The following is an 18,784-nucleotide window of genomic DNA, read 5'->3' on the forward strand; positions in this document are numbered from 1 at the left end:
GGCAATTAGCTGCCACGTTGCCGGGGCTCTTTTACTTGTCAGGCTGGCTTTTGTGTGAGTCTTGTAGAGGACATTCCCAGGGTTTTGTTTTGGCATTTAGGGCCAAAGGACAGCAGCCGAAAAGCGGCGAGGAGAGAGGGAGGGAAAATTTAAGCGCTGAAAAACAGCATGTGCACTTCCTCAGTTTCATAAAAATGGAGGGAAAGTGTTGTTTTTAATGTGAACAAGAAATAAGATTGTACAAAAAAAAAAAAAAAATGTAAGTAATGTCAGTCTGTTTCTAGAGTTTTGGCAGTGCATTTTTACATTTTAAAATAGTGGGATATTTGTGGCTATAAAAAAATTACATTTAAAATAAAAAATTAAAAAAACAAAGGGAAAAAACATGGAGTTTGATCAGATGGGATCTTTTTAATTAGTTATTAGTAAGCATTCCATCTTCCATTTCCTTATTTCATTTCCTTGTTTTTTGTGAAGAATGTTTTGTTTAAGAATTTGTTTTCAATTAGATTTTAGAAAAATTATTTCAAGACAGCAAAGTAAAATAAAAAAACACAGAGAAATTATGGATGTACCAAAGGCCTTAGTAGATTTGTCAGGGCAAGGCCATAAAGAGTTAAATGTAAGATCTTCTTTATCCCACTTAAAACAGAAGAAGAGAATAAAACAATAGAAACAAGACCCCACATTGATGTCACGTCCATGTCAAAACGCAGACAAATACCTTTCTCCCCTTTTCCTCCGTCCTCCCCCGGATGGTGGGCTTAGAGAGGGGACTGTCAGAATCACACAACTAAGTGACTGCTTGCCACACTTTGCTGATCTTGCCCTCCCTTTGTGGATGTTGTTTTCTCTTGTCTTTTCTCTCGCTCTCTCTCTTTCTGTCTCCTTCCCTTGCCTTGCTCGCTTTACCTTGTTGTAGCCAAGGCTTTTCAAGCTGCTAGTTCGTCTTTGGGCATCCTGGAGGCACTGCAGAACCCACACAAACACACACACACACACATATATACACACAAACTTGGACAGACACATGCACAACAGTAATAAGTCTTTTTTCCTAGTGTTTTTTCATGTTTCTTTTGCTTGTGGGAAGACATCTCTGCAGCTCTGATAACTAGCAAGTGAGATTTCTCTTCATCTTTAAAAAAAAACAAAAACGTATCACTTTGAGCTGGACCGACTGACCGCTGAAGGAAAACCTTACGGAGACGGAGAGATGAGTTATTATCCGCCAACGGAGGACAGGCCTTGCCGGACGTCCTAAGACGTCGATCTCCCTGTGATCCGCAAAAGACCCACTCCAAAAAGAAAAAGAAAAAAGCCCTGCGAACAATGGCGTGCACGTGAACTTCTGTGTGTGCGACCCTTTGGTGAGGGACACACACATGCGCCCGCTCAAACACAATAGCAGTTTTGGGAAAGAAGCTAAGGTTGAAAAAGAACAAGAAGAGAGGGAAGAAAGGAGAAAAACTCTTATTCGTTGGCGGGAGTGAGAGGTGGAGGACAGGGGAGGGCCGCGGCGGTGCTCATGTACCCGAGAGAAGGCCTTTCACTGGGGCTGGAGGAGAGGGGAGGAAAGACTGGCTCTCTGGCCTCTGGGCTGTCTCTCCTACAGCAGGTTGGCTGCTGGCAATTCAGTCTTAATGCCTGGGTAAGTGCTCAGCGCTATTACACACGCTGTTTTCACACTCCTATGGCCTTTTTAAAATCTTCTTTCTGCTTTTGTTAGACTGAGTAAGGATTCACTGTCATTTTATCTGCCTCAGAGTGGCTTAAGGTGTGTGTGTGTGTGTGTGTGTGTGTGTGTGTGTGTGGTGTGTGTGTTTCATAAGGAAGAACTAAGAGATAGATTGATGAACATGGCATTTGAAGATGTGCATGATGCATCTAGTTAAAGTTGAGGGTTTGGAAAGGAAGTGAAGTAATAAGTGTCCTGGTGCTTAATTTTAGCCTGTTGGAGATTTGAAATTTGCATGTAGGAAAATTAGTTCTGTAGTCATTTAATTTTTCTTTTGTATGTTTTAAATTGACAGAAAAATTCTGTCATTTTCTTCAGTTTAAAGTTAATAAATTGCTTAAAATGCATAAATAGTTTGTGTTGCTTTCAATTTCTTTGGAAGCAATACATAACTTTTTTCTTATTTTTTTAACCACTTGAGACATTTGAATTGTGATTTTTTTTTTCCTTATCAAATTTATTTTTAAATGAAGGAAATAAAAAAATTGGCACAATGTTCCTCAGTATTGAGAACAGAGGAGGGAAGTTGCTATTTATATTTTCATAGATGTTGTAGCAAGTCATTTGTTTTGTTTGTGTGTGTATGTTTGTGTGTGAGCGGTGGGTGGATGAGGGTTGTTATAGTGACGATGACATCATCATAGTTCCACATTCTTTTGAAGTTCTTCTGTCTCATTTTCGAGCTTTCTTTTCCAAACAGCACACATTTGGCTGCATCTATTTCTTGCTCATTTCAACATTCTCGTACGTAAACAAGCGTGGATGTTTTCTGCATTGTGTCCACTGTGCTTGGATGCGAGCCATTGGCACGTACGCTTCTCGAGTTCAAGTCCTTGGCAGCTTTTTTTGCTTGCTCTGGAATTTCGCAGGCCTGAGAGCCCCTCTATCCATCATGGGGATGTCACACCCCCTGTGTGCCCCCCCCCACCCCAGCCTCACTACAGCTCATTAGAGCCCACAAGCTCCAGTGACAACTCATCATATCATGCCGTAAAGCGGAGAGAGACGCTCGGGCCCTCAGGGGCCACAAGGTTGCCACCTTCACATTTTGTCTTTAAATTGCTCTGCAAGGTGCCACCAAGCGGAAATGCAGCGCCAACAGCTTTTTCCTGCTGCTGTCCGGCCCTCTCTCTTTCTCTTTCTCTTTCTCCTTGTATCTCTTCCACAATATTGTTTATTTCCCTTTAGGCTTATCAACTCTACTGATGTAAGATTTACTTAATATCAGGGTTTTCATACATTTTTAAATGATGAAATTATTATTTAAATTGATTTGTTATGTAAAAGTATATAGTAAATATATTTTTCTAACAATGTTCTGCTCTTAAATATTTCATTGTCTAAAAAATTTAATCTCTATGAAATTATTTCTTAGAGTATTAGTTCTTGCTTTGTTGTAAGGCTTACCCTGTAAAGCGGCCTATTTGAGAAAGGCGCTATATTAACAATAAGTATTATTATATTTTATATATACTAATAACAATAACTACTATTATTAAATTTAATTCCACGTTTTTACTAAAATCATAGAAAAGGATTAAAACTTGTTGCTTAAAAGGTGTGAGAACCCTGAGATATTCTTTCTCTTAAGTGACTGTATTTTGTGAGTTTAAAAAGTTATTTTTTTTAATCATAATAACAAAAACTAAACTGTCTGAAGACACATCTATAGATGTCATAAAGGATGTGTGTGTGCTTGCATGTTACTTTGTGAACGAGAGAGGAAAAGAGAGTGAAGGACAGGATTTGATAGGTGCTGCATCAAAATGAGTGTGACATGCTCTTCTAAGACAAACAGGCCTCTCCATTAAAACAGGCCAGGCTTTTGTAAGACCACCACTAGGGGTCATGACCCCAAGCAGAAACTGTCAATCTCATTGGTTTGGAGGAGGGTATGTATGTCTACAGATTTACTCACACACTCAATGGGGTATGCTGACAGATTTGTTGACACATTTTATATTTATTCACCTCATCCAAACACATCTACAAACTGTTATTACAAATTTGCTTATTTTCTCAAGAAATAAACACATCTAAAGATCTAATTTTCTTTATTATTATTATTTACCTGGTTATGTGAATTAGTCCTTTAGCCTTTTTTCTTCTATCTATTCATGATGGTTGTGGTGGGAGGTATTGGCAAACGATTAAACAGGAAGTAGCCTGCTTTCTTTGCACATAATAGGGAAAAAAGACGCCCACATATTTTCTTTGTGTTCCTTGTGTGGGTTTATTGTGTGTCTCGCTGGACCTCCGTGTGTCAGTCTTCAAACTCAATGAGTTGTTTAGAAGTAGGGTTTTAAATAACGCGTATTCTGCGATTGTTAGCGTCCGACAGTATGCGGTTGTCCACGGGTATGCACGGGTGCGTACGTAGGTGGTCTTCCTCACTCCCCTGAGTTGCTAGAGACAATTAGCCATGTCTGGAGGAACAGGGTAAAGCCACCGTACAATAGCAATGGGGTCAATAGGGCCAGATTTATTGTGAAGCTTTTCTTAAGACTGAAGACTTAATGGACTTGAATAGCACTCAGAAGGGAAACTGTTTGAAGAATGTGTTTTTGTATGCTGATTATCCATTGTGCCATGTTATTTTTGTCCTGCTGGGTGTCTTGTCCAGAAGGCATCATGGGGAAAAAAAGAAAAGAAAATCCAACCAGAAAAGTTCTGGCATGTTTTAAAATGAGGCCTAAACACAGGTCCACTTTTTTATTAGTCATATAGCAGGCGCTTTTCTCAAAATGAGAATAGTACAAGTTAAAGTAATTTCCATTTCCAGCTATTCCGGTCTACCTCTTTTATTCTCAGGGTTTTGCTGATCCGTTCAGGTAGAGAAGCGGGCAGAAATGCTACTGTAGCGAGCCGCGATAGCGTGCTGCGCTCCCCAGAAGCCAGTTAAACGGGATGCCCAGCTATTATTCGTGGGGCTGTGTGGCATTTGAAAGGGGTTCTGTTAGGCCTAGTGACTGTGATGTAAATCATTTGGCTTGTCTCTTGGTGAATGTGGCCGCAGTGGACTGCCATTTGGAGCTGTCCCTCAATGGAGAGGCTCCGGACAAAAGAACTCATTTAAATGGCTACTAAAGCCTTTCAGCACAGGGAGAATTGACAACATTCTTTCACATCATTACTGAGGGGGAGGTTATGGGGGTAGCTTGCGGTGGAGGGGTATGCGGCAACGTTCCCTTAATGACAAACTCGTCAGCTGTGTTTGGCAGCTGTCATCATCCCCGTCTGTTTTTCTGATGACAGATCTTTCTTTTCTTTTTTTAAAATGTATTTTTATATGTTATCTCTCCTCTCGTTGTTTCTCTCTGTGGCCTCACGCTTTCCTTTTCCCATTTCTCTTTCTGTCTCCACACTGTTTTCTGCTCTCAGGGGCCCCGAAAACGTCCCCAGAGCCCCTTTTCTTTTCCCAAGCAGCTCTGTTCAGTTCATTAATCTTTCATTGGGAATATGGCAGAGCGAAACGCCCCTAATGCTGAAAGTGGCCTCTCTGTGTGCCTCTTTCTCCCAGTTTAGAGGCCCTGGATGGACACTTCAACTCAGACCTGGGCCCTGGTGTCCTTCCCGTTTTGAAAGCTCAGATATTTTAGTCCTAACAAAAGGATGACTTGCCTCTGCTTTTATAAAACACATTCTGATGTTCAGCCCCATTGTTTTTTTTAACAACATCTCGAGTCCTGGATTTAATTTTGAACGTTTTAAATAAAGACAGTGGCCCCTGTGTGCCCTTTCCGTCCCCTTGAATTGGCTGCAGGACATGCACAGCTGTCACTCAGACATGCGGACGCCTCAGAGCGGGCATGTATGCGAACAGCTCAGGGTGCTAGATGTTTTCCTGTCAGTCAGCTCGGTTTGCGTCGATTTATACAGTGTCTACGAGAGCAAATCCCTTTCCACGTGTGGCCCGTCAAATCTACAGCACGGCAGTAATCTGGTTAGGTCGCGTGTACTGGGAATACACTAATGCCAGGCTATGCCTCAGCACCCCTCTGCTCGGCTGTAATCTTGGGTAATTGAAAATGGGGCCTGTGCCACTTAAGAACACAAAGAGCAGATTACATAGCTAAAACCAATTTGACCAAAATGCAGAAATGGATTTTCTCTCTTTACCCCCCACCCCTCCTCTCCTATCTTTTATAATGCAAACCTTTTCCAAAACCAGACCCTGAAGGAAGAAGAAGGGGTGGGAGCACAAGAACCCAGAGAAAAAGGAGGGAGAGTGTGAGTGTGCTTAGATTGGCTGTCATTTGGTATATTACGTGGTTTCTGCGATTGTAAACGTGATGCTTTTTGGGTCACGTAATGCAATCAGGCACTGTGTCTTTGTATCCAATGACTGTTTGAATCAATATTCTGCACCTCAGAAACTGTGTTTAATTACATACCACACTGTTCTGAGAATTGGCTTGCGGATTGTGATGGACGCGTAGTTGAATTAGAGGCGCTGGTGTGTTTCTGCCCCAACCCAAACGTGTATTAACGACGGCTTCTTCTTTTTCTTCCCACCCCCTTCCCTCTCTTTTTCTTGCCAGTCTAATAAGGTCCCTGTGGTACAGCACCCTCACCATGTGCACCCGCTCACACCTCTGATCACCTACAGCAATGAGCACTTCACGCCTGGGAACCCCCCTCCACATCTACAGGCAGACGTGGACCCCAAAACAGGTACATATGCATGCACGTCTTCCTTTACATTCATGAATTTCAGAACAGGCAGGACGAAACCCAAGGCTAACCTTCAGGCCTGGTTAACTAACGGCGTTGTCACGGTTACACTGTATGATCTCGCCGATTGCTTAGTCTGTACTGCTGCATTCACAGCTACCTGGCAAGATGCATCGGACCGATTTTGGAGTCCTCTTGGCACAGGGCCAAGGTTGCGCCCCTCCTTTTGTGTGCATGTTGAGATGGAGCTGTTGACCTGGGTCAGTTAAGCCTGTGGAGCCACTTGACTTCTGGGAGATGTAGTCAGGGACCTCTGTTACTTAACTGCGGGATCCCAAAGCAACTCTTGTTCTGATTCTGAGAAACAAAATTACATTTCCCCCCCTTTTGATGACATATAAATCAGACAATTGTGGAGTCTAGATTTCCCAACCAGGATGAAAACTGTATGAGCAGGAGGTTTACCAGGAAACTCGATTTGAAGGCTTATGTTGTATCTGTCAGGATTCTCATCTCGCAACAAAAAGATTTCTGTTCAGGTGTGATATAATGTCATTTGGTGGTATGTTTTGAAATCAGATTATCAAACAGAAAGGTATTTTGCTCCTCTGCAACACTATACAGTCGAACAGCTGCTCTTCAAAGCTGTCAACAACCTGCATGTTGATTTTGAGAGGGCTTTTTCTGCTCTCATAACAGACCTTATCACTAAGGGCCTCTTTAAAGACTCAGAGACTGTTTAATGTGCTGCTTAATGGCTCGCTTAATTGAGTTTAGAGTTTAATTAATTAGCAAATTGTATTAAGACCGCTGTACGCAGTGCCAATGTGCTGTGGAGGCATTGTTTTCCTCTTCCTGCACAGCTAACATTAGCCACTAGTATTGAGCAGAATTTTTTTATTATTATTTTTTTTTATGAAACCAGATTTAGTAGGTTTTGAGGCAAAATAGCATCAAGTAGAATAGATGGAAGTACATTAAGTCAATTCAAAGTCACCTAGCTTGCTAACGTAAACCAGGTGATGTTTGGAAGGCTGTTTTTGTGGACTCTTCTTTTTTTAGGAATTGTTTTGAACCTTCTACCCATCATGTGTGATGTTGATAATATAGTTAATTGGCCGTTAAACTCTAAAACCAATATTTCCGCACTTCAACAGACATCCGCTGCTATTATGTCAGTCTCTCTTAACACGTGCCACAGTGTTTGCGTTGTTGACTTGTGAACCTCAATTATCGCCCGTTGTTAATCCTCTGATTCGATAGACAAATGTGACAGGGCTCTGTATTTTTTCTCCTCTCCCCTGTGTGCCATACAACATCGTGGCTGCCTCCACAAGCTTTGATCAGAACGTGTGATTTAGAGCTGCGCATGTGAGCTCAACCTCCTCCCTCTCCCACCTCCCTCTGATGTTGACTTTGTTCAATTGTGTATCTCACAAAGGATAAATTTAACACTTAAACTTCATTGGGGAATTTCTATGTCAGGACAAGAGCAGAAACATTTTCACACCGTTCACACACACCTCTCTCTCTATTTTCATTCTTTTATTTGCATTTATTATATTTCTCTTGCAGGAATCCCAAGGCCTCCACATCCTCCAGATATATCCCCCTACTACCCCCTGTCACCTGGCACTGTAGGCCAGATTCCCCATCCGCTAGGATGGTTAGTACCACAGTAAGCAGCCCAATTTTATTCCTCTTCTTTTTTTATTTTTTGTGCTGTTATAAAATAATGTACAGTGGGTTCCAAAAGTCTGAGACCACTAAAATACTTTTAATGTATACATTTTGAATATAATACATTTTTTATTTAATATGTTTCATATATATCAAATTTTTATCTTGAATATTTAAAAAAAATAATTTTATCAAAGTGTATTTGTTCTATTTTTTCAAAATACTTTATTTTTTATAATAAAATAAATGTATTTAATACATATTTTTAATATATAATAAAAAAATTATTTAATTATGTAAGTTATCAATGTTTTTTTGATCTTTGTTTCTTGGATTAAATTCGATTTTAAATCGCAGATCCCACATTTTTATTGTGAACTCTGACTTTTGGCTCCACTCTAAATATGACATGCATAACACTTCTTTTAAGCATTGTTAAAATATGTTGCATCATGTATTTTATATTCGCCAGGCCTCTGTCCCACTTTGCTGTGTGCCTATAGGTATTTAAGATGCAGTTTGAAACTTTGGCCATCGTATAGCGCAAAAGCTAACTCATAACCTCTGTATAGTTTATACATTCTAGAAAGGCACCACTGAGGCCCACAGCAATGCACCCATGGCTTTCTTCATCCCCTAAACTCTAAATTGCCTCTTTGTGGCAAATGCTATTTTGCATGTCTCTGTATTGTCCAATTAGAGTAATGAACTGTGATTGCCAGTATTTTACCCACAATTCCACACGGGGGCTCTCCCGTGGTAACTCTTGTCAACACTTGTTAATATGACAAAAGGCTACAAATTAAGCTCTGTTAATTTAATGTTTTCTCACCGCGATCTAAATACCGAGAGAGGCCCCAAGCGCAGCCACGGCCCTTTGATTCTCTGCACTTTATTTTGGTATAAATTTACATTCATTATTGTTTGTCTTTGGATGTGTAGACCTCAATTAGCGTGATGGCTCCATTAAAGGGGCCGGTGCTTCGTCTTTAATTAGCACAACAAAACACCTAGTTTCAGCTCAGGGAGAGGGGCCTCCATCGACACCAAGCGCGGGGTTATGAAATTTAATTAGCCATTCCTATCAGATTTGTGGCATTCAAATTGTTCGGAGTTTGCTTCCCTTTGATCTGCGCTCTGCAATCCCCTAGATTTTTGTTCTGATCAAATGAGAATAAAGCCGCCTGCATAGAGAGTGCTTTTTTCATCCCTTCCTTTACCTCTCTTTCTTTCTTCTTTTCCTAGGCAAGGTCAACCAGTTTACCCAATCACGACGGGAGGTTTCAGACACCCCTACCCAACTGCCCTCACTGTCAATGCGTCCATGTCAAGGTGAGTTGAGCCTTGGGACGACCGACTCGCTGAGAATGCAAGCGTGCTCTGTGAGCGTGTCAAACCCCCACAAACTTCTCCCTTAAGGAGAGACAGCTCTCGCCTCAGTGTTCAAAAAGATGGTCCCATGCGATCTGCTACGTTTTAAAATATTAATTGTTGTTATCATTTTATAATGAGACCCCTGAAGAACGTTTACCCCGACTGAATGGCAGAGAACTAGAGGCCTGTCAGTGTCTTCACGTCGTTTAGCCACTGTTACATACAGAAGCAAATGAATCTCTTCGTAAAAGTGCTGCAGATTTCAGGGGGCTGTCATTGGACTCTGAGCGAGAGCTTTGTGTGGCCCGTTGGGGTCTGGTTCAAGTGGCGATTTGGACGCAAACGTCCCCAGGAGAGCAGTAATGGTTGTATGTGTGGGGGGATTGTGGGATATGTGTGTGAGCGTATGTTTGTTTTAACTGTCACAGCGATTGCTCCCTTGTGACTGTTACTCATCTGTTATGTGAGAAGTGGGAGGTGTTTGCTTTAGATGACAAATCTCTGTTTGCTTTGTTGCTTTTATGTCATTCAATCACAAATGTGAGATCCAACAGAGGCAAACAGTATCATATGGTGGTCACCTTCTTCTGCATTTACTCAGCCTTTCCCCTTAATCTGAAGCATATGATACTCTTTTCACAATGATGATGAATGTGAAGATGATGATGATGATGGTGGTGAGACTAGCCAGAGAGGCACAGAGACACATCTGGTTTATAGTTTCGAGAAATAGAGACCAACTCAAGCCCAGCCTGTGTCTCCAGACAAGGACAAACTCCTGTTTAATTGCAGCGTGATTGGAAAAGCAGCTCTGGAGGCCTGGTGAGCTTAGACCATAGGACGTTGATTGATAAATGTGAGCAGGGAAGCAAGAGAAGGAGGGAGGAACAGGGATAGGTTTGTGCACTGACCTTGGTTTGAGCATGTTTGAGGGGAGAAAAGCCTTGGAGAACGTACTCCAGAGGTCACAGAAATGCCCTTTACCATATTTCTGTGCAGCACATCAAGATATTGACATTGGGCCTCATTCATGAAATGCAATCAGAATGAATTTGTGAAATTTTGTGTAAAATTATTCTTGTGAAAATGGTTGCATTAAAACATTGAATGTACGTGAACAAGTCATTCATGAAACAAACAGTGTTGGTGGTAACGCACTACAAGTAACTTGAGTATCGTAATCAGATTACTTTTTCAAGTAACTAGTAAAGTAACATATTTACCAAGTATTTATCAAGTACATATCAAGTGCAGAGGTGTTGCAACATGACGGTTATTATAGTTCTAGTCTAAATGTGAACGTGCATTTACTCATCTCACTTGCACGAAAACATTCAGTATTCCTCAAAACGAATAAAAACAGTGAAATGCAATCTCAGAATTTTATGCAAACCTGTAATAATTAACTATATTAAATTACACAAATATACTTTATGTATTTAATCTCACTTTATTAGATTAAAGACATTGCTGATATTATTTTCAGCAATGTCTTTGCTGCTGACCTTCAATGATCTAATTCAATCATACCAATAAGCAAGAATTACTTTAGATTAGATTTAGAAATAAAAATGTCGAACTTCCTTCTCCTGTATCCTATTCTTCTTTAATCCAGAATGGCAGCACAGCTGAAAGGTTTGTTTGAGCTGTGCCCTCTACTGTACAGGCGTAAATATGAAATTCCTTCAGCCTGAGGCTTATTCATTTCACTTTTGGTGTGAAAGGGCCTTAACATTTGCCAAAAATAGAACGTTTCTGTTGTTATTAAAAACAAACAAGCAAGCCCAGCCCAGGTGAGAAAAAAGGTTTTCGTAAAAAGTAACTAAGTAACGTAATTAGTTACTTTTTTAGGGAGTAATGCAATGTTGTAATGTAACTTTCCCCATCACTATCAGAAACTAATTTAAGTAAATGATTCGCAAAACAATACTTATGTGGATCATTGTTGCGGTACATTTATATTGTAAATGTACATTTTAGTTTACAAATTATATTTAATGTTGATTACAATTATTTTTGAAAAAGATTTATGTAAGAATGTTTTAACAAAAAATTTGCATTCATTCTGCTTGCGTGAGTGTATTAAGGCCCTATCTCTCAATTGCATCTAGTATATTTTCATCATCCTCACACAGTTTAAAGTGTTCAGGCCAAACATAATAGCTCTGAAACACAATATTTAGCTCCGCAGTGATGATCTGAGTGCATTAGCAGCTGCTCTGCCTATGAGCACAGGGTCTTTGCAGCTGGTCCTGACTCTTAAAGGTCCATTTTTATTAACAGCTGGCTTTGAAACCGAGGCCTCAAACATTTGACACCAACAGCTTTCACTCTGTGTGTGTTTTGAGGTCTCGGCTCCATAGAGAAGTCATTTGTACCCTGCCAAGGCCTGGAATGAGCCTATTCTGCCTGCTCCGCCGTCAGGCGCCTGTGCAGGTCTGCAGCCTCTGCACTGGACCTTCACTTAAGTGACAGCTGATTCTGTTCTAATGAGGCCTTTATATTGTGATCATCCTATTTCCAGTGCAGGCTAATTGAATCTTCTGAATGGGGGCTAGGGGGATTGGTGATGTGCTGGGGAAGAGCTAATGCGTTTTGATAATCTGTAATTGAATTAGCATAGATTAATAAGTGGTGGTCTTGTGTCTCTGCGGAGGGAAGGTGCTTTAGCATGTTTGTGTCAAAACCGGTGGCGTCCGCTGTCACCAGCCTCCTGCGCAAAATAATGAGCAGCAGGAAAAGGTTTCATTAATTGTGTTTATGGTTTTTCTGTGAATAAAGAGGGCAAGAGATAAAGAAAGAGGGGGGAAAATCTTCCTCTGTCAATGGACAGCAACTCCAGAAGGCCTCAGGATTAAGAGAAGCCCATAGGTTTCTCTCTGGTGCCTGTCTTCGGCTCAGAGAGATTCTGATGGCCCTATCTGCTGCCATTTATTATGCAGTTAGCACACAGAGCTTCATGTAGCGATCTGCTTTTCACCCAGGTACCACTTCAGCCTCCTAAAAAATACATTTCAGAGCACGAACAGTGCGGACTCGGATCCGGCAAATGAGCTACATTGTTTTGATAATGGGGTTGGAGTCATACAGGTGTATCGGCCGTCCTGGGTGACAGGGGGAGGAAGTGTAGGCCCCTCAGCCCCTGCCCGTGCCTGCCCTTTGATATGTTCCTTCATCCGCACCTCCGCTCCAATCCCTTCTTTTTCCGCAGAGGAAGAGAAAGCAAATGACAGACAGAGCGCACCGGCGGGGTCATTATACATTAAACAGGCGCCAAGGCCATCGCTCCGATTGGCAATTAAATGGCACTCACTGACACTCGGCTGGTGTGGAAGAAGATTGAGACATTGGACCCTGCAGGGGCCCTTCGCGGCACACCTCTCTGTCTCGCTCTTCCCTCAGCGGGGCTAAATTGGTGGCAGACTCCGCTGCGTGCTGATGAGCGGAATGATGCCCTGCGCTTCAAAGGGATGGCCGTCATGTTTAAACCATAACCTGGGCCTCGCTATGGCAACAGCGGCACGGGTGGGGGCGGCGCTGATGGGACAGTCATGAGGAAAAGGAGGGAAAAATTGGACTGTGGAACAGAGGAAATTTTAACAAGTATGCAAGGACAGAAAGAGAAAGAAAAAAGGTGGGGGCTAATGATCACGGCACTGCAGCCACAACGCCGGTCCCCGCTCAGTAGAAGCGGACGGGCAGCCCGGATGACATGGCACAAACACACATGTGTCAGGGATGAAGGGAAGAGAGAATAGGAGAAGAGAGATTGGGGGGAAACAGTCCCCAGAGAGAACCTTCAACAGAAACTAGTTGTTCCTTGTGAGTTTACGCTCATCATTATATTCTGGCTCCAAGCCATATAGCCACACTCAAGCAGATAATGAGCTGTTTGAAAAAAAAAGAATTATTCCTTCTCTTTTTTTCATCATCCTCCTTTCTTTCTCTCAGATTTGTGTACGGCCACGCACAGCTAGGATGCGCTGCGCACACACACACACACGGGCACAGATATGTTCATTTGTATGCTCAGGAATTTATTCTGCTTTCCTACAGATCTTTACACATTGCTTGAGGGATGATATCATAGATAAGTCCTTCAATCAGGCAGGGAACATTTTAGTTTATAATGTAAAAAAAAAATCAAATGGTAAATAAATGAGAAGAAAATGACCACCATAAATGCTCCCAAAGAATAGTGATTTAAAAACCGTTTACTTGATTCATACATGTCTATGGAATGTGATTAATCAGAACTCATTATTTGAAAGTAAAAAAATCATAATTTTATCAAAATATAGTCCTTTTTCCACCCACTTTTTTTTTTTTTTTTGCTGATGTAAATAAGGCCATGTGAGTTCGGAAAAACAATATTAACCAATAATATTATGTTCCATTTTTATGATCAAATCAAATCGAAAAAAAGGTTAACGTTTAACTCCCTTTAAAGTACCTTATTTACTTTGTAAATGCTTTTAGTCTTTAAATAAATTTTGAAGAAAAAAAAGTTTTTGCAATCAACTTATCTTTTTCTCCACCTTCAAAATACCTTCTGTTCTGTTGACCTAACTATGTTGTATGGGTAATAACTAATATTATAGTCCATATTTTATGATCCTATCAAATGTTGATGTTAAAAACAACATAAAAAGTACCTTATTTACTTTTGGTCTTTTATGTTTTGGTCATTATTTGTTATTATGAACAAATTATCAGTGCATATTATTCTGAAGAAAAAAATGTTTCAAATCAAAATGTAATCACATTATCCACCTCTGAAAGAACTTTTCTATTTTGCTGATGTGTATGTTGGAGGGGAAAATTACATGATATTAGCCAATAATTTAATCATCACCCTCTTTTATGATCCAAACAACCCACTCTTGCTATTTCGTATGATTTCAAAATGCATTTTGAAACTAAAATCTAAAATCTAAAAAGTTTTAGGGAGAGTTCTAGATCTTGGATTTGTCAATTAGTGTCACTTCCCTTCTCCCACATAACAGATGTATTAGGTTACTGTTGCTTTGTGTTTATAGCTTCTGTAATGTGTGAAGTCTTTAGCTCATTGTCAATGCTTTGCTCTGTGAATGTGTGTGTCCATCCATCATTTCACCCGTGTCCACTCTGACGATTTACACAGTCTTCTCTCCTCCAGGTTCCCTCCTCACATGGTGCCCCCCCACCACAGTTTGCACACCACAGGGATCCCCCACCCAGCCATCGTCACACCCAACGTCAAGCAGGAGTCCTCTCACAGTGACATTGGATCCCTCAACAGCTCGTAAGTTCACTTTACGATTTTCTGTTAATTAATCAAGTTGGTATGCATACGCTAACATCTCCTCCCTCCCATTCGCAGGAAACATCAGGATGCGAAAAAGGAGGAGGAAAAGAAGAAGCAGCCACACATAAAGAAACCTCTGAACGCGTTCATGCTTTACATGAAGGAAATGAGAGCCAAAGTGGTGGCAGAGTGCACACTGAAAGAGAGCGCAGCTATCAACCAGATCCTAGGCCGAAGGGTAAGCGTCACACACATCCAAAAACGGCAAAGCATTACGCGAAGTGGCAGCAGACTGTCTCAACTGCTAAGACCACAGATTGCAGTGTTGTCGGTGGTGGAAAAACACTGCTTATTCACTTTTCTATTTCTGTATAATTGTAATCTTGCTCAATGTTGCTATTGAGTAAAAGTACAACACCATGGGAAGGGGAAATTTTAATCACGGTGTTTGGACCGCTCATGGAAACACTTCCGTGTTGTTTGAGCCTAAAATATCAGTGGTTTCTTTCTCTCTGAGTGTGATGGCTGCAGTTTTGATGGATGTGTGTATGTGTTTCTCTATGTGCAGTGGCACGCTCTGTCTCGAGAGGAGCAGGCCAAATACTACGAGTTAGCCAGGAAAGAACGACAGCTTCACATGCAGCTGTACCCCGGCTGGTCGGCACGAGACAACTATGTAAGTTTTTAAGTTTTCAACAAGTAACAATCTTTATTCCTTCCCCAGGGGCCACACAGCAGTTTAAAGCCATCTAGATGTGTATTTTACAAATCATATGACAAACATCCAACAGCCTCTGGAGGAAACTAAAGCACTCAGCACTCACAAAAACAGCTCTAACTTAGGGAGTTGGCTGGTCTAAGCTGGTTTAGTTGCTCAAAACCATTTTAAGACCAGCAAAACAGAGCAGCTTAGCCAAGCTGGAAGTATTTTCGATTTATTTTAAATCTATTTGCTGTACATGTTCTTTTCCTTGGTGCAGTCAGTTCTGTTTTTTTTCCCGTGTGCTGTACGATTTTCCTCTGCTTTCATTAGTATTCCACTGGTTCACCTAAAAAGAGAAAGGCGAGCTGAGATCAGAGTAATTAAATAACCACAGGGCCTAAACGCCTCGCAGCTTTGATGAAAGAGGACATCTCTCTCCGCCGCCAGAAATGGGGAACGAGCGCACCGTTTACAGTTCCGCCGGAGTTTCGCGCCTGACAAACGGCCCCACCGCCCAGCCTGTCAACTCTCCTTGGAGTCTGACCACGTATCTTGACTCTCCTAGTCAAAGTTCCTCAACCGGAGCAAGATAATCTTTCTGCCTGGGCCTGATCTCAGCCTTAACGAAATCAGTGGTCGTGGACACGTCCAACAGAACCGTAGCTCGTTTTTCGAGGAGGACAAACACAACGAAAGTTCTCTCGCTTCTGCTCTTCCCCTCCAGTAAACTGATTCGCTCAAAGAAACCTCAAGAGATTCCAATCGTTTCACAATGAAAGGAAAACTAAGCAGCAGCGAGACAACAAGGAATAAACAAAAGGAGAGAAATAGGACGAGGGGAAAGATAGGGAAAGTTCTGTTCTGTCCTGCAGTGGCAGTTCAAACCTTGAGGCTTTTACATGAATAAATAAATCAGTGAAAACATTGGCCTCTCTTGTTCATTTCATGTCTCGGTCTTTTCTGCAATATAATAACTAAGGTTCCTGTCTATTTCTCTTTTTCTGGCGGGTAACTATCAGGGGAAAAAGAAGAAGAGAAAAAGGGAAAAGCAGGCAGGAGAGGGCAATGGTAAGTGAGCTGCAATTATCTCTCATATTAAAGCAGACCCATCATCTGTCACAAGTGTGACATCTCAAAGATGAAAGTCCAGCCTTTTTTTCTTATCTCTTTTTTTTTGTGCCTGCCTCATTTTGTATATAGCTATGCTACCCAATGCAATATTTACACGATAGACTGCTTGTTATCCCCCTCCCCTCCCCTTGCCCCATGTTGAGCATTAATAACATTGAATATGCATGACCCCCCCACCTCCCCCCTCACCAGCTGACCCCCCCCCCCCCACCCCACCCCTTGCCCAGCCCCCCTCCAGCATTTATCATACTGTGATATGTATGTTTTGAGAGTGTGAGAGTTGATCACCCTTGTGACTGAGTGCCAGCCTCCGAATGTGCCGCCTATGCTTGTCACTGTGCTTATGTGGTTATGTGGTCGTAACTTTGGACTGTGCTTGCTGCATGCTTTTTTATATAAGTGTTTATATAGTAATAATATTAAAAAAAAAATGTTTTTTAAAACCCACATCTTTCAATTAAGGAGGTTTGCTGATTACATTGATATGATTCACTTGACCGTTCTTCTTTATGATGCTGATTATTGTCCAGGAAGAATGTATTTGCGGTCTCTCTCCATCATGGACACCTTTTGAAGGCCTCTGTATCTTGTTCTTTTTTTTTTCCAGAACACAGAGAATATTTTCCAAACCCTTGCCTTTCACTCCCTCCGATTACAGGTGCTAATGTCATTTTGAGTCTTAAATTACTAACTTGCTTTTTTCCCCTTTTTTTGGTTCTTTATGTATTTATTTATTTGTGCTTGTGCAGTATATCAAATATTTAATGAACTTTCTTTAATGAATAATGCTACATGTACATGTTCATATTTGCTTTATATATATTTTATTTGCTAAGCTCTGTAATTCTCTTGAAGAATACATTGCTTTACTTTATTTTGCTCCTTTTTTTAGTTGTTTCCTTTGCTCCATTTTTCATTATACACATAATTTCATCAAAAGATGCTTCTATGTTAAAAGTCATGTATTATTATGTTAAAAAAAAAAAAAAACCCAGATTTGGTAAACTCTAAGCATGCAGCTGCAGTATGTTTATAAGAAAGACCTCTTTATGCTAAGAATAACCAGAGATGTTGTTATCAGGGTAAACCTCCTTAATCTACTGCCTTCAGTAGCTGCCCTCCACGCCTCCAGCATGAGTGCGGGTTCTGCCCTGTCTCCTCTTGATCTGCCCTGCTTACGGCCTGCCTTCACCCTCCTCAAACACTCGTCTACCCATATCCTTTACCCTGTTGCTCAGGTGGACTGTTCGAGGTGGATGAATGTGGGCCAGGCCTGTTTATGAAGCAGCTTTGTAGTGTTTCCCTGGCTTAAACTAATGCTCCGCCTCCCTCCTATAGCTCCTCCCTGCTACTGCTACCTCAACAACCTGTCCCTATCACCTCCTCTAGTCTAGAACAGCCAGATAATGTACGGCAGACATGTATCCATATCTGCTGCATTCCGCCCTGCTTACCTTTTAACAAACGAGCATTTATTCATAAAGAGCCTTGGTTATGAAAGGCATGCATTGTGTGCTGATTTATTGATTTCTGTCATTCATTTACTTTCATATTTGTTTCTTGCAGTTTTATTTTTAATTTCAAATGATTTGTATTACTAACAAAATATGGTCAAATATGTCTGTAAAAGCATTACTGCACATTTGATTGCCACTATTTAAATTTATCTATAGGGGAAATAGTAGTGCAAAGACTTTAATAGAGCTCATTGGATTCAATTTATCTCTCTTTCCGCTCTGTTTTCTGATTTCATCTCTCCTCTGCACTGGCTTCCTCTTCCCTTCTTCGTCACGTCAGATCTGAGCGCCCCAAAGAAGTGTCGCGCACGCTTCGGGCTCGACCAGCAGAATAACTGGTGTGGCCCATGCAGGTGTGTATCTGGTGTGCCGGCAGGTGTGCTAGAGCAGGTGACAGCTGGGGAACTCTCTCGTTGGTACCTCCTCCCACTTTTCTGGCTCTCTCAACCTCGCATTTTCTCCACGCCACTTCCTCTGCCAATCAGCTTCTGCAAATCTGGGAGATGGGGTTGGTTTTTTTCCTCTAGGTGGGGTGAAATGGCTGTTTGTGTGTTTGTTTTTGTGTGAGTGTGTGAAAAAGGAGTACTCCTTTTTGAAATTGAAAAGAGGCGGGGTTAAATAAAAAGGTGGGGTTTATTTCCCTCTGTTAAGGGGGAGGGGTGTGGCCAGGGGGTTGAGAT

At 41.4% G+C, this 18,784-nt stretch overlaps 1 protein-coding gene across 42 annotated transcripts in view; it reads left to right on the forward strand.

Moving 5' to 3' along the window:
- The window catches only part of tcf7l2 (transcription factor 7 like 2), an 87,515-nt gene that overhangs the window by 63,330 nt on the left and 5,401 nt on the right, over positions 1–18,784 (forward strand). For 10 of the 42 annotated variants that reach the window (XR_007932901.1, XM_051914451.1, XM_051914450.1 and 7 more), the window contains 9 exons: positions 6,280–6,412; positions 7,988–8,090; positions 9,338–9,424; positions 14,610–14,750; positions 14,829–14,991; positions 15,322–15,429; positions 16,461–16,524; positions 17,195–17,245; positions 18,385–18,457. Coding sequence is in view for 39 of the 42 variants with exons in the window: in XM_051914451.1 (XP_051770411.1) it covers positions 6,280–6,412; positions 7,988–8,090; positions 9,338–9,424; positions 14,610–14,750; positions 14,829–14,991; positions 15,322–15,429; positions 16,461–16,524; positions 17,195–17,245; positions 18,385–18,457 (923 nt within the window). In the remaining 3 variants the exon portion in view is untranslated. Of the gene's footprint in view, positions 1,652–6,279; positions 6,413–7,987; positions 8,091–9,337; positions 9,425–14,609; positions 14,751–14,828; positions 14,992–15,321; positions 15,430–16,460; positions 16,525–17,194; positions 17,246–18,384; positions 18,458–18,784 lie in introns of all 42 variants that reach the window. The other 32 variants (XM_051914469.1, XM_051914435.1, XM_051914449.1 and 29 more) reach the window with 13 other exon arrangements.

Source organism: Ctenopharyngodon idella, chromosome 12 (genome assembly GCF_019924925.1).
Source record: "Ctenopharyngodon idella isolate HZGC_01 chromosome 12, HZGC01, whole genome shotgun sequence".
NCBI lineage: Eukaryota > Metazoa > Chordata > Actinopteri > Cypriniformes > Xenocyprididae > Ctenopharyngodon > Ctenopharyngodon idella.